Here is a 14,901-nt window from a genome sequence, read left to right as displayed (position 1 = left end):
TTTAAAACACATACCTACCAGCCAGTTGTACCCTCATCCACATCCTCAATTTTCAACCTTTGTGGTAGAGATTCATCTTGTGTTTTGTCTATTTATGGTAGATATCTTTCATTCCTCATAGAATAGTAAAGGAACAAGAGGGGTGCTTAGTTGTTGTACAGCTTTCTAATAAAACAACTCTGACCTTTACAATATAATTGCAGTGTTACAGACTGTGGGATATCATAGTCATATAAGTACAAAATATGTTAGAAAACTATTTTAATTTTTCTATTAGCACAGATTAGAAGTTAACATATAAAATATCTAACTTTTTTGAGTTGTAGTTTTCCTTGAAGAAACAGAATGTTTATTTTTAATAAGGCAGGGGCCCTTCTCATATATCTTGTTATGTTATCCAGAATAAAGAAGACAGTGAAAAAGACGAAAAGAGAGATGAGGAGAGGCAGAAGTCAAAACGGGGACGACCACCTTTAAAATCTACTCTTTCATCAAACATGCCATATGGTTTGTCTAAGACTCCAAACAGTGAAGGAAAATCAGGTACCAGAAGTGCTCGCAGCAATATGCCAGACAGCTCACCTCTGTCAAATGGAATGGAAGGTGCTCAATTTTGAGGATCACTGATTTTTTAAAAATCAATAATATAAATAAGAAAACGTCAGTTGTGTGAGAAATTCATAGAAAGTGATCTAGTTTTTTAATCTCATATTATTTAAACTACAAAATTGGAAGAAAATTTAGTATATCATGTTTACTTAAAACTTAATGTTTTGGTTTAATTTAGGAATACCTTTTCTTGTCAATATTGTAGAAATAGTCTATTTTATATTAAGGATGGGTTGACAAACCATGCATCCTACTGTGTGCTGCACTGTCCTTCAAAGCATGCACCAGTGTCTCCTGTAATTCAGTGCTGTCACCTAGGATCTTTCAACAAAGCTGCAATTATGCTGTTCAAAGAACACAAAATAATGTGGTATAGACATATTTTGTGATGAATATAGGTGAACTTATTTTATTATTTTACATTTTTTCCCATTTTTCTACCTTTGTATGTTTTTCCATGTAATTGAAGAAATGTTAAATAGTTGCCTTATATAAAAATGTCCCTCCTTCAAGGAAAAAGCTATTCTGAACTACAGGATTGCCATTAATCCATATGTTATTTGTGTGCAATTTAGAAAAGGGCATTCTTCCTCCTCCTTACTGCCATCTTCTGGAAGGTTGCAATAATACACGGATGCAAGATGTTCACAAAGTGAAAGATGCTTTCTTATATGGCATGGCCTTGTGCATTGTACAACCTTCAAAACTATACATAGTAGTCTTGTTAAACTGCATATAAAAGAAGTCCTTTTTTAAACATGAATTCTAAATTCTGTATGTGGTAAAATCACAAAATAATATATACCTTTTAATTTACAAAATTCATTTAAGTTTGCCTCTTTGAACTTTTTCAGAATATGAGTACCATGTGGGCAGAATTTTTATATTTTACAGCTCTTGTGCAGTCTTAGAACCCTACTTTATTTAAAAATTCTCTGACTTAAAGAGAATGATTGTGTTTGCAAAAAGGTAGTGAGCCTATACGTTCATGTCTCCTAATCAGAAGAATTTTTAAAGTTTTGTAAATTCAAATCACTCATTTTGTTTGTCTCTTCTTTCCAGAATTACTTTCACTAGAATGTCCTAGTTCTTTCTAAGGACACAAAGTGGCCAACATGTTTATCAATCAGTACCTGGTAGATCTCAGATCAAACGACTTTATAACTTCACATCTCAGTGTTAGTCCTTTGAGTTACCTTAGGATTATCATAGCCTAAATATGATACTCGTGAAAATTGCAAAATAGTTCTTTTACAGAATTAAGATAGTAATGTTTTCTGTGTAATGTATTTTTACATGGAATTTATTTGATATCCTTTCCCGTCCCTCCACACACACACATTTTGGCACAAATATATGATTTATTTTAATCAGAAATTTCTATATGGAGGTATTTTGAGGTACATAATCAAGAATGTTATTTGTCTTTGGTAGAATTCTTTATTATAAAATTACTTTGATAATCAAGATAGAAACCTTTCTAATATAACATTTCCTTTTGTAGACTCTTGTTCATCTGATAGTGAAACAGAAGACCTTTTAGAAAAGAATTTAATGAATGAAGAACTTTCTCCTGATAGTAAAGAAGAACTAGAAAAAAATGAAAATTTAAATGATGATAAATTAGATGAAGAAAATCCAAAGATTGCTGCACATATCTTAAAGGAAAATGATAGAACTCAAATGCAGTCTTTAGAAAACTCAAAGTTAGATGTTGGAGAGAATGAAGAAATAATACAGATTTTTGGAAATAAAGTGGAACAAGTAGAAGAAGTTAAGAAAGAGGCAGAAAAATCCCCTAAAGGAAAAGGAAGACGAAGCAAAACAAAAGATCTTTCTCTAGAAATTATAAAAATGTCATCATTTAGCCAAGATGAAGCAGGAAGTGAACCTCATATGGAATTTTCTTCATTAGACAGTAAAAACTTTTCTTCTACTACTGAAGATGACATTGACCAATGTGCAAAAGAAAAAAAGTTGAAACGGAAAATACTGGGACAGTCATCACCAGAGAAAAAAATAAGAATTGAGAATGGAATGGAAATGACAAATAGCATATCTCAAGAAAGGACGAGTGATTGTCTTGCATCTGAGGGAATGAAAAACTTAAATTTCGAACAACACTTTGAAATAGAAAATGAAGGAATGCCATCATTAATAGCAGAATCAAAGCAATGCATTCAAGAATTGACTAGTGAAAAATTTGAGAGTCCAGCTGAAGAAACTGTAAATACTCCACTAAAAGAAGAAGAGGATGCAATGCCTCTGATTGGGCCTGAAACCTTAGTTTGCCATGAAGTCGATTTGGATGATTTGGATGAAAAGGACAAGACCAGTATTGAGGATGTAGTGGTTGAAAGCTCTGAGTCTAACTCTCTTGTTTCTATTCCACCTGCCCTACCTTCTGTAGTGCAGCATAACTTTTCAGTAGCTTCACCACTTACTCTTAGTCAAGATGAGTCTCGAAGTATAAAAAGTGAGAGTGACATAACCATTGAAGTTGATAGTATTGCTGAAGAATCTCAAGAAGGTCTCTGTGAGAGGGAATCAGCAAACGGGTTTGAAGCCAGCATTGCCTCTGGTACCTGTAGTATAATTGTTCAAGAAAGAGAGAGCAGAGAGAAGGGTAAGGACTTTGTAGCGAGAAAAATTAGCTTTATATTAAAACCCCAAATTAGTAAATTAAGAGTCTTAGGAACTCTTGATCTATAAAGTACTTGCCTGCCTTCCTTCCTCACTTCCTCTGTTTCCTTTTCCCCCACCCTTTTTTAAACTGAATGTGTACAAATCCACGTAGAGTAGAAAGGTGAGTAAATATACTTGCACCTGACTTTTTGCTAATTCTTTTTCCCCTTATTTCAGGTCAGAAAAGGTCAAGTGATGGAAATAGCGGCTTATTGGCAAAAAAGCAAAAGCGTACCCCAAAGCGAACAAGTGCTGTAGCCAAAAATGAAAAGAATGGAACAGGTTGGTATTTTTCAATGCTGGGTTTAGTACAGTGTTAGTATTTTCAGCAGTTTGTTGGCTTGATCATTTGTGTCAGTTTTAAAATAAATTTGGTTTATTATGTTCTGAAAATAGCCTTTTCCATTAATCTTTAATCTGAGGTGCTTGTCAGTTTTATTGAGAGCTGGGATAGCTGTGATTCTTTATGCTTATTTCCTTTGTATTTCTTATATAAAGTAGTAATATTAGAGAGACATATTTGGGTAACTTGAATAAAAAGAAAATAACATTTGCTGTGGTGGTAAAGGCAGATTAAATTACATTTCTGAATGGAATGTTTTCCTTTAGAAAAGCCAATTTCTAAATTGTATAGTAATTTTAAAACATGGGGAAACAAAGTTCTTATTGAAAAAAAAAAAGAAGGAAATTAGTAAATCAAAATGAATAGATTACATGAAAAAGAGATTTATGTACAATAAGGAATAAGATTAAGTCACAAAATAAAGTAGAAATAAACATGGTCGATTTTGACAACTTAAAGTTTTACCTTCAAAACCTGCCTCATACAAGTCTGAAAGGGAAATTCTAGGTTATAATAGATACATGTGCCAAAGAAGGAGCATAACATTTATAATAGGTAAAAGGCATTTCAGGTTTTCACTAGCCACATGTGGCTAGTGGCTGGACAATACAGGTCTAGAGTATAGAGAAAGAGTGATGGGAAATGAGACTAGAAATGTAGCAGGAATTATACAGGGAAAATGAGTAACTTTATAGTGGATAAGCCTGGCAGATACCACCTTAGTCAAATAGTCAAAGTGGATACCACCAATAATGGGACAAACTGAAATCATGTACCACCTGACAGGATGCAACAAGAAGAACATAGCACATCTATAATTTACTCTCAAAGATGCATAACCTGAATGTAATCGTGAGAAACCATCAATAAATTCAAACTGAAGGGTATTCTATAAAATAACTGACTTGAAATTAATTTTAAAACGTGTCAAAGTCATGGAAATCAAAGAAAGAAGAACAGTTCCAGATTGAAGGAGACTTATGAGATGTGACAACTAAATGCAGTATATAATTCTCACCTGGATCCTATTGCTCTAAAAGGACGTTGTTGGGTCAAGTAGAAAAACTTGTATGGGATCTGAGTATTAGATGATAGTAATATATTTATGTTAATTTCCTAATTTTGATGGTTATATTACGGTTCTGTAGGAGTGTGGTGGTTTTAAAAACATCCACAAATTTGTTGATACTCTTCCCTTCAAGAGGCAAAGCCTAATTCCCTCCCCTTGAATGCGGGCTGAATTTAGTGACTCACTTCTCACAAAATGGAAGTGATAGAATACGACTTGGGAGAATAAGTCATAAAAGGCACCGCAAATTCCTCCTTGCTCTCCCTTGGATCACTTGCTCTGAGAGAAGTTAGCTGCCATGTCATGAGGACACTCAAGCAGTCTATGAAGAGGCTCATCTGGTGAGGAACTGAGCATATGCTGCCAACAGCTAGCAAGAAACTGAGGCCTCCTGCCATCAGCCATGTGAGTAAGCCACCTTAGAAGAATATCCTTCAGCTCCAGTCAAGCCATCAGAGGCCACAACTTCAGGTAAAAGCTTGCCTGCAACCTTACAAGATCTCCTGAGCCAGACCACACAGCCAAGCTGCTCCCAGATTCTGACCCTCAGAAACCATGTGAGATATTAAACATTTGTAGTTTTAAACTACATTTGGACTAATTTGTAGATAACTAATACAACAATTTCTTATTTATAAGAAACACTGAAGTGCTCAAGTATGGTAGGGCAACTTACATTCAAATGGCTAAGAAATGCATTTTTTGGTAACTGTTTATAACTTTTTTGTAAGTTTGAAGATTGTCTTAAATAAAAAGTTAAAAAGATTAAAAAGGAAGAAAGAAGATGGATCAATTTTACTTTTTAATAAGAATCTTTAGCTTAACTAAGGAAGTGAAAGAAGGAATGAATTAAAGAGACTTGGAAAGTAAAATCACTAGGACTCAGATATGAGGAACTGGTTAACTGACATGGAATACAGGAGTAGCAGCAGGTTGTTGGAAGATTAATTTAGGGAATACAGGAGTAGCAGCAGGTTGTTGGAAGATTAATTTAGGGAATGTGGAGTTAGAAATACTCAGTATTAGGAAAATTGGGGCCTAGCACTTAGAAAAAAAGTCTGTTTTTAGAAGACAACTGTCAAAGGATTGCAAAACAATGAGATTGCTGTGGGAATGTTGTAAAATGAAAAGAAAAAGGACCAAAAGGAGAAGTATGTGGGGTATCCCTTTATATGGGCCAGGAAGACTAGAGCATAAACTGATCAGAGATAAGTAAAAACCAGTAAACACTAGTGGGTTTGAATAAGTAGTTTCAAATGCTATAGAATATTCAATAGGATTAAAATATATTCTTTGAATTTGGTGATTATAAGTGTTTGGGACCCTAACAAGAGTACAGGGATGTGATTGGAAGGTATGGAAATCAGGATAACAAAGAATTTCTTTCAAGAAATTTGACCTTATATGGAAGAAAGGAGATGCCACCTAAAGGGGAAAGTTTTCCTCTCTATCCCTCTGTCTCTCTCTAGGGGTGGGAAGCATCTAAACATGTCGGTAGACTCTGGAAAAGAAGTTGATGATAAAAGAAGATGGTTACTGACATTAGGAATTTCAGAGGAGCTGGGAATAGATGGTTTTAAGAGTATAGCTGAAGAGATTAGTTTGCCCAGAAACGGTCTCTTTTTGAGGCCGAAAAAAGGGCAATATAGACAGATACAGGTAGGGGAGGGGGCTGGGTGTATAACCCTCAACTTTGCCTTTTCAGTAGAAATCAAGGTTAGCTTTTGACAGTCAGTAGGGTAGAGAGTTTGAAAAACAAAATTGGGAGAGAATTCTGATTTATTATTAAGTGAAAACCAATAGCATCTCTAAGTACAAATTTAGTGAGGAGGGATGTAGAGCTGCAAACAAATATCTGTTCATGTATTATATAAAGGATGTGTAGACATCAAGATCTTTTTCGTGCTTTTGCATATATATAGTTTTGGTTAGTCCTCTTTTGGGTAGTTTTTATGTTTTGTTTTAAACATAAATAGGGCAGTACTATCCATATGGTTTTATAACTGCATTTTCATTTAACTATATTGGATAGTTTACCATTTTTGTTCATATGAACCCTATCTCGTTCTTTTTAACAACTTTAGCAAAGTATTCAATAGTATTCAATAATTTTTAACCATTTTACTACTTGTGGGCATTTAGATTTCCATTTTTTGTACTGTGCATATGTGCACTTATTTCTGTAGGATACCAAAAAGTATAATTGCTGGGTCTGTTGCATTTCAATACTTGTGATTTTGATCATTTATGGTCTGAGTCAATTTTTTCTTATTACAGGACAAAGCAGTGATAGTGAAGATCTTCCTGTCCTGGACAATTCAAGTAAATGTACCCCAGTAAAGCATCTTAGTGCATCTAAGCCGCAGAAGCTTGCGCGATCTCCTGCAAGAATATCCCCTCACATCAAAGATGGAGAAAAAGATAAACACAGAGAAAAACATCCGAATTCATCTCCTAGGACATATAAGTGGAGCTTTCAACTCAGTAAGAAGCTTATAGAAAACTTGAATGTATATTGTAAAGATATATACCTTAAAATGTCAAAATAAGAAATAGTGACTAGCAAATTCATTTATTTAGATTTCCAAGTATTGTCTTGTCAGTAATCACCATTTGTTATCTTAAATACAAATCCACATCTTTTCATAATACTAACTTCATAAATATTGAGTGGAGGAAGGTCTCTAGTTATAAGATATGTATGATTTATATAACTGATGAAACTGAAATACCCTTTCTGGTATTGACAATTGACAATAACTAATAAATAAGGAAATGATCAATACAAAGAAACTATTTGGATAAATACTATAATTATAGATCAGAGTTTCTGTGTACTGATAATTTTTTTTAATCATTTAAATAATACATCAATAATGTTTAATATAGAAAATTTGGGAATTTAATGTCTTCCTTGTTTATAGAGCTTTATTTGGCTTAATATGGTAGATTTTAATAAACGAAAGGTTTTGATGATTTATGGACTTTTAATAGAGCTGCCATATTTTTTTCTATTAGAATTATTTAAAAATCCTAATTTACTTTTTTCCTTTAAGATGAATTAGATAATATGAACAGCACAGAGAGAATCTCTTTTCTCCAAGAAAAACTGCAGGAAATCAGAAAATATTACATGTCTTTGAAGTCAGAAGTTGCAACCATTGACAGGAGGAGAAAAAGATTAAAAAAGAAAGACAGAGAAGGTACTTTGATTATAAGTTTTCTTCCCTCTATTTTTCAAATATCCTATCATTTTAGAAGATTTATGTTTGTCACTCCTCGAATATAGTAAGCATTTATTAATTGTTGTTTTTAGATTTCTAGTATTCTTTGTTGCTGTTGCTGGAGTCAATAACTAAATTAATGAGATTCTTGAAAGGCTCTATGAACTGTTCTACAAAATGTGTGATTTTACCGAATGTGGTGGGTTCTCAAGAAGAGCTTACTCTCTCTGAAATTCACTCTGCTCAAGAAACATTTATTGGCTGCCTGTTAACAGGCACTATATTTGTTATGAGGGTCACTAAAATGAATAGGCAAATGGCTTATTATCAAGGAGATTATCTTGTTGGGATCATAAGTCATTTCCTAAGCAATTACTGTGTCAGATAGTTCAGCTGAACAACATTAATGCGCATGTACAATGTGCCAGGACCTCTTCTAGGTGGTGGAAGTACAGAGATGAATGAGATACAGACCTTGATCTCAAATTTGTTAATGGCTAGAGGGATAGCATGTGATCAGGGCCCCAAGAGTGCTATTAACAAGTATAGGAGTTTGTAAAAGGGGAGATTACTTTGGAGTAATCATGGAGAGAGAGTAGTATCTTAAAAATATGTAGAGAGTAGACCTTAAAAATATGTAGGATTGATGTCTAGTTTAACATTGACATGTTCATATCAACTCTATCCTCAAACCCCACTAAAATAGCATTAAAAAAAATCAAAAGCCTTTATACCCACAAGGACAAGAGAATGAGACAGCAGACTATGGCACACAAAAATATCAACAATATATCTTTTAGAAGCTAAGAAGCAGATAAACTACTGTAACTGTCTTAGCAGATAAAAGAATGCTAAAAGCTAAGCTTGTTTATTCTTACAGTGGGACAAAACAAGAAGCAAGCCAGTTCATACCACATTACCCTAGAAAAGCTCCTGAAGGCAGGGTTGTAGGGTAAGGTTGGAAAATGGAGGTTGGTTGAAAATGGAAGGAGAAATTGGATCTTTTTTCCCTACTTTATATAATGAATTACCTTTCCCACGACTCTATCAGAAAATAGGAAATTAACTTATTGGAAGGTGAGAGGACTCAACAGGCTTATAGACTCAGGGATACCAGTGATAGCTGAATGTGAGGGTTAAATGCTAAACCAAAAATAATGAGCTTGAGCAAAAGTTTGCAATACTGAATGGTGAGACTCCTATGCTTTTTCAAACCAAAGATCTTATCCTCTTGGCTCCCTGCTTGGCTTGGGAACCAAGCTTATGCTCATTCCTGGGAGGAGATTGAAGGATTCCTCTGAAGAAACTGGACAACGCAAGAGAAATGATCTGACATAGTTACCAACATTTGGAGGTTCCTGAACCAAAAAGAAAGATCCTTGCTAATTACTACATGTGCAGTGCCCATCATTGAAAAGCCTTGCATACTCATGCACAGCTCCCAGTTCACTTTTTAATGTCCCTCTTTTAAATACGGAATCCATAAGACCAGATAGAAGAGCCTCTACAGAAAGACAAACCAAAGTAGAAAATGAGAATAAAAAAGAACTTGGAAAAAACAATGTGTATCATATAAAAACACAAAACTATAATTAACATTCAATGATACGGGAAAGATATTACATTCTTGAAACAAGAATATGGTAATATTAATAAAATTCAGAGAACAAGATGGATCTCTTAAAATTCAAAATGAGATAGCGGGAATAAAAAAGGTAATAGAAGAGATAGACAGCAAAGCTAAAGAAATCTCAGTAGGTCAAAAGACAATAGGAGAGAAGAATGAGAAGTATAGGATTTGGACAGGAGAATCAATTTCTGAATCATAGGATTTCTGGAAAAAGTACTGCATAAACATAGGAGGAAGTTGTTATTAAAGTAATATTGTAAGAAAAGTTTCCAGAACTGAAGGATATGGGATTGAAAGGACTGTGACCTCTATAAATATTACATGAAAGCACATTATAAAATTTCAGAACCTATGGATAAAGAGATTCTAAAAGTTTACCATATAAAGGTACATACAAAAAAAAAATGAATCTCAGAACAGCATTAGATTTCTCATGTCAGATTTCTTAATGGTGGCACTAGAAAATAGAAGCTAAGCTAAGAAGACAACATGAGATCCATCCAGCAAACAAGGAATCCAACGTAGGAAAACTGGAAAATCTCAAGGTGATGGTGAATGGAAGCTCTGGAATGACCATTGCATAGCAGCCTTAGAAAGCAGCTATTCCAGGAATAGGAATAGGTGGGGAGGACCCCGAGAGGGCTCTTTCTTTAAAAAAAAAAAAAAAAAAAAGTAAATTATGTGATAGGCTCGCCTATACTGAGAAGTTTTTTTTGCGTATGGCAGAAGATGAGTTACTGATAGAATGACCTTTGTCCTATGTGGTCTTGAATCATTCTACTCTCTGTCCAACAGTTTTTAATTCCTAGAAATCTAATGGAGCAAATAGAAAGGGACATGTTTGGGATAAAAGGGATATGATTTCCATGTTTGTCCTTTAAATACTGTAAATAGCAGGAAGTCTTCACAGAACTTTTAAACACTAAAAGAAGAGCAAATTAACAAATTGAAACATCTTCATAGAACCCTCAAGAGCTTTGAGTTTCCTAAAGGTGATATGTTTCAGACAACTAAAAAGTTTCTTATTATACTCTTTCCTTTTTTGTTCTCTTAGTTTTTTGTAGTGTGAAGTGAGTTATTAACGTGAGACCGTTAGAATTGTAGTAATGAGTTATATGCCATATTGGTAGGACACACACACTGAAAGAGATACACTTAAAATTAAAACTTTAAAATAGGAATTTAAAAAACTTTAAAATTGGGCTAAGATTGGCAGGAAACAGGAGAGCTTTGCAAAGAAAGTGAAGATAAAAGTAAAAGTAAAAAAATGGCAAAGTACCTAATTCTTAAGGCAGTGATCCTTAATCCATGTTATGTCCTCCTGGAGAGTTACGTTAAAGTCATTTGAGGACTTTTTTCTAATCACTCACCCACACTTCCATCCTGATCCCCATGATTCTGACACTTGACCTAGATAACTACTGTTGCTAATGGGAATGTTGTATCCCTCAAGTGTACCAGGGCAGGATAAAGATAGAAGGCCAAGCTGGTTATAAGAAATTTTCTGGGATAGGTGAATTCTCTTACAGAGGTAAAATAGGAATTTGTTATAGTGAGAATTTATTTCTGATTGATCTTGTTACTGATTTGGGGCGAGTTCCTTCCAGGGATATTTCAGGTAGGGGTTTAAGAGTTTATATCTTTTTAGTCTTTACATTTTATGGTATCTTTTCGAACTGAGTTTTTTGAACTTTACTCGTCAGAGACTGATTCTACTAAGTTGAGCCAACCAAATTTTTTGCTGACAGTTTGTTATTTTTTCATACACCATTTAAGAAGACTATAATTAAGTGAATAATGATAAGAAATGTATTTCTAACTTGCCAGTGGCTGGGAATCTTTGATAGTTTTTGAGTCTAATGTAATTGTTTTGATTCTGCAGTGTCTCATGCAGGAGCCTCCATGTCATCTGCTTCGTCAGACACTGGAATGAGTCCCTCATCATCATCTCCCCCACAAAATGTACTTGCTGTAGAATGCAGGTGATATACATTTTCTCTACCTTGCCAGCAGTTTGCTGCCATGGACATATATCCAAAAACCCTGAAATACAACCACAGAAAGCACTCAACTGGTTTGACATTGCTAAGTATATCCTGTCTACTCTTCCAGGCTGGATTGTATCTATTTCCTTCTCTTTTCTTTTTTTCTGTTGGAAGAAAAAAAAAAAAAAAAAAAAAAAAGCCGATTAATAATTGAAGGTTAGGCAGCCTGCCATATTTGTCATAATTTTTCCTCAATTTTTTTTCATTTTTTGTGAAGATAGAAAAGGGCACTTAGCAGATTTGAATTTGTATGATAAAGCTTTCAGGCGTTATAGAAATCATAGACAAGCAAGTGCACATGATAAACATCAAAATAGTATCCAGCTGAATAGTTACTGCTGCACTTTCACTAAGATGTATTTGAACACTTGGTGAGTTGGGGGTTTATGTTGTGTTTTTTTTTTTATTGTTGTTTTTATTTTTTATTTTTGTGGAAGCACTTGCTATTTAGAACTGCCAAAGTATATGTTCAGCAGTGTGCCCAGGTTTAAAGGTGTAAATGGGACAAAATAAATTGTGAAAGGAAGTGTAGTTGACTGAAAACTACAGTTGTAATAAGTCTTCCACTTTTTATAGGATTTTTGAGCACACAATTATGCAAATATTTTAATGTTTATTAATGTTTACAGTGGAATTGTGAATAAGTTTTCAGTGGACTATCTTATCCCTTGACAAAAGTATTTTGTCTTTTTTCTATGTAATTTCAGAGTTTTTATTTTGTTACAAAAAGACAAAAATGAAATATATAACAACAATGAAGTTATTTAACAAGATTTCTAAAGCTGAAAATTTTGTGTAAAATAAGGTATTATCTTGCAACTTGTTAAATATATTTATTCAGACATTGGATGTTGTATTTTTATGTATTTTTTAAAATATTAATAAAATTGAAAAAAAGAAAATTCTAGGTTAATTCACTCTTTGGATGACAATAGCTCTCAGCTCAGCTGTCCCTTTTACAGGAGGTTGCATCCAGCAGCTTTGCCTGTATTGAAGGGAGTCTGTCTCAGTCCTTCAAACAGTATAGAACAGAACTATAAATGGGCATCTGGATCATTAAAGTATGTCCTCCTTTAAAAACTTTGGCAGTCCTAGTATTTAAACTGTTTTGAGGATCAAATTTTTGGTTGCCCTTAAGATACTTTGTCACAGTTTTTATGTTTGCTATACTGCCGAATAAATTTATATCTCCCAAAGTTGAGATGCAACAACTAAGTAAAGCAACTATGTATGCTATGTCTGTGAATTGTTCCACAGACTGATACATTTTGTAAATAGGTCTTCCAAAATCATGTATTTAAAGCAGTTTTGCCATATACATTATGTAAAAAAGTGATTTTTTAAAATCAGTTTTTAAATTCATGTTTGTACATTGAAAGGGGTTTTTTTTAAACCTCTTTTTCTGTGTTTATAATATGCTGTAGAGTAATAACCTAGATGCTCTAGACTGTATATCAGGATCTGATTTATAAGAACAAAGTCAGAGCCAAACACTAGTGATGGCATAGCATTTCTGAAATCATTGTTTCTTAATTTCATTTTACAACATTGTGAACTTGTGATTCAGATTCCTTCCATTTTCACAGAGAATTAAAAACAAAAAAGTACTCTTGTAAAATGCACTTTTCTGTCTTTTCTTTGCAAAGCAGAAGTATTTCAATGTAAAGTAAAAAATGGAGCTCAGTGGGCAGTATTAATAAAGGCCATGTTTTAAACATAGGCTTTATATATTTAGTTTTCTTTTAAGTGATTGTTTTTTTTCCTAAGTGCCAGTAACTTACAGTTGGAAAATCAGACTTCACGAAACAAAGCATATTCAATATATTCTTCGGTCTTTACAATAAAATATTTCTGATCATTATAAAAATGAAAAGTGTCATTCAAATGCAGTTGGAAGAAGCAGACTTACATTCATATATTAGCTATTTTAATGATTTCCTTCAGTACCAATTCAATAAATCTGAGATAACTAGTTTATCAGCTGGAATATTGTCCCTTTTAATTGATATAAATCTGGTAATGAAGTATTGGGACCTTACTACAGAGAGCAAGATTACATATTCATTGAATGAGTATATGGACACTGTTAAAATCCTTTATTCATGGCCTGGAAAAGATTATGAAAGTTAGGTATTAAATTCACATAGTAGGCATATTTTGAATTTAGCTAAACTTTGAATAGATAGGTCTTGCATATGACTAAAAAAGTAAAAGTATAAAGACACTCTTTAATATCTAAAATGGAAGGTGCTATCTGTTAAAATCCAGTTATTTGAAGATTATGGAGATTTCTATTTTAGTATTCCATTGTGTACTTTTATTATTTGTTGTTTGTGTTAAATGTCTAGCTTTCTAGTCTTTCACTAAGGGAGATGTTTGTACTTAGTACATACATGGCTTCTATGAAATTGCTTTAATTTATGGAAATCTATGTGAATTAGCTAATTTGCTTATATACCTTTATTATAAGCCCTGTAATTTAACACAGCTATAAACATTGTGAAAGCAGTTGAGTCTATATTCAACCATACATAAAAACTATTACCAGAATTCATTCATTAACCATTTATTATCTTCTTTGAGCCAGGCACTGTGCTAAGGCCCAGGAGCCCCAACAGTGAACAAGACAGAAAAAGTCCCTATATTCATGAAATATATAATCTAATGAGTTAGATGTTAAACAGTTAACCCATGTAATTCTAAACTGCAGGCGTGAAGCATATGAAGTTTTGGTGTGCCATGAGATAACAATACAGACACATGTTTTAAAGGCAAAGGTGGTCTGAGAAAGCAACAGTAAAAACTGAGCCCAGTCATGATCATGAATGGGCTAGGCAAATGGGAGAAGAGAGATCATGGAGAGTAAAGTGCTCTAAGCATATGCGGGAAGAGAAATTGGTGGAATAAGTCAGGACAAGAATAGACATGAGGGAGGAGCCAGGTCAAGCAGAGCTATTCAGGTGTTGCCCAAACCTTGCAGCTGCCCACCTCTGCTTTTTACTCCTGTCCCCTTGATGACTTTCATCCTTCCTTGTCCAGAGCTATCTCAGCAGCTACTTTTCCATGAAGCTTTTGCTGACTTCTCACCGCCACCAGAATATCATCCTCTTTTATGCTCTGGAAGCATTTTCAATCTGTGTTATTTTCCTTGACAACTCACCTTGTATTATGTTTACTTACGCATGTTTCTTTCTACCCTATTAGATGTTTAGTTCCTTATGTACTCCTTAGTCACAGTTGTATCCCACAAAGTGCCTGGTCTAGCATCTAATACACAGTAAAGATGGTTAGAAACT

The 14,901-nt window shown here is 33.9% G+C and overlaps 1 protein-coding gene across 5 annotated transcripts in view; it reads left to right on the top strand.

Annotated features, from left to right (window-relative positions):
* Positions 1-13,223, top strand: part of ARID4A (AT-rich interaction domain 4A) — a 55,970-nt gene extending 42,747 nt beyond the window's left edge. For 4 of the 5 annotated variants that reach the window (XM_015596021.2, XM_025038816.1, XM_015596023.2 and 1 more), the window contains 6 exons: positions 402-603; positions 2,114-3,235; positions 3,472-3,576; positions 6,984-7,190; positions 7,763-7,909; positions 11,443-13,223. In XM_015596021.2, coding sequence (XP_015451507.1) covers positions 402-603; positions 2,114-3,235; positions 3,472-3,576; positions 6,984-7,190; positions 7,763-7,909; positions 11,443-11,546 — 1,887 coding nt within the window. In that variant the 3' untranslated portion in view covers positions 11,547-13,223. The remainder of the gene's footprint in view (positions 1-401; positions 604-2,113; positions 3,236-3,471; positions 3,577-6,983; positions 7,191-7,762; positions 7,910-11,442) is intronic. The other variant, XM_006920138.3, reaches the window with a different exon arrangement.
* The last annotated feature ends 1,678 nt before the right edge of the window (positions 13,224-14,901 follow it).

The sequence above is a fragment of the Pteropus alecto genome, unplaced genomic scaffold, assembly GCF_000325575.1.
Source record: "Pteropus alecto unplaced genomic scaffold, ASM32557v1 scaffold86, whole genome shotgun sequence".
NCBI lineage: Eukaryota > Metazoa > Chordata > Mammalia > Chiroptera > Pteropodidae > Pteropus > Pteropus alecto.
Note: the sequence above shows the minus strand (reverse complement) of the source record. Positions and strands in the feature narration are given on the sequence as shown.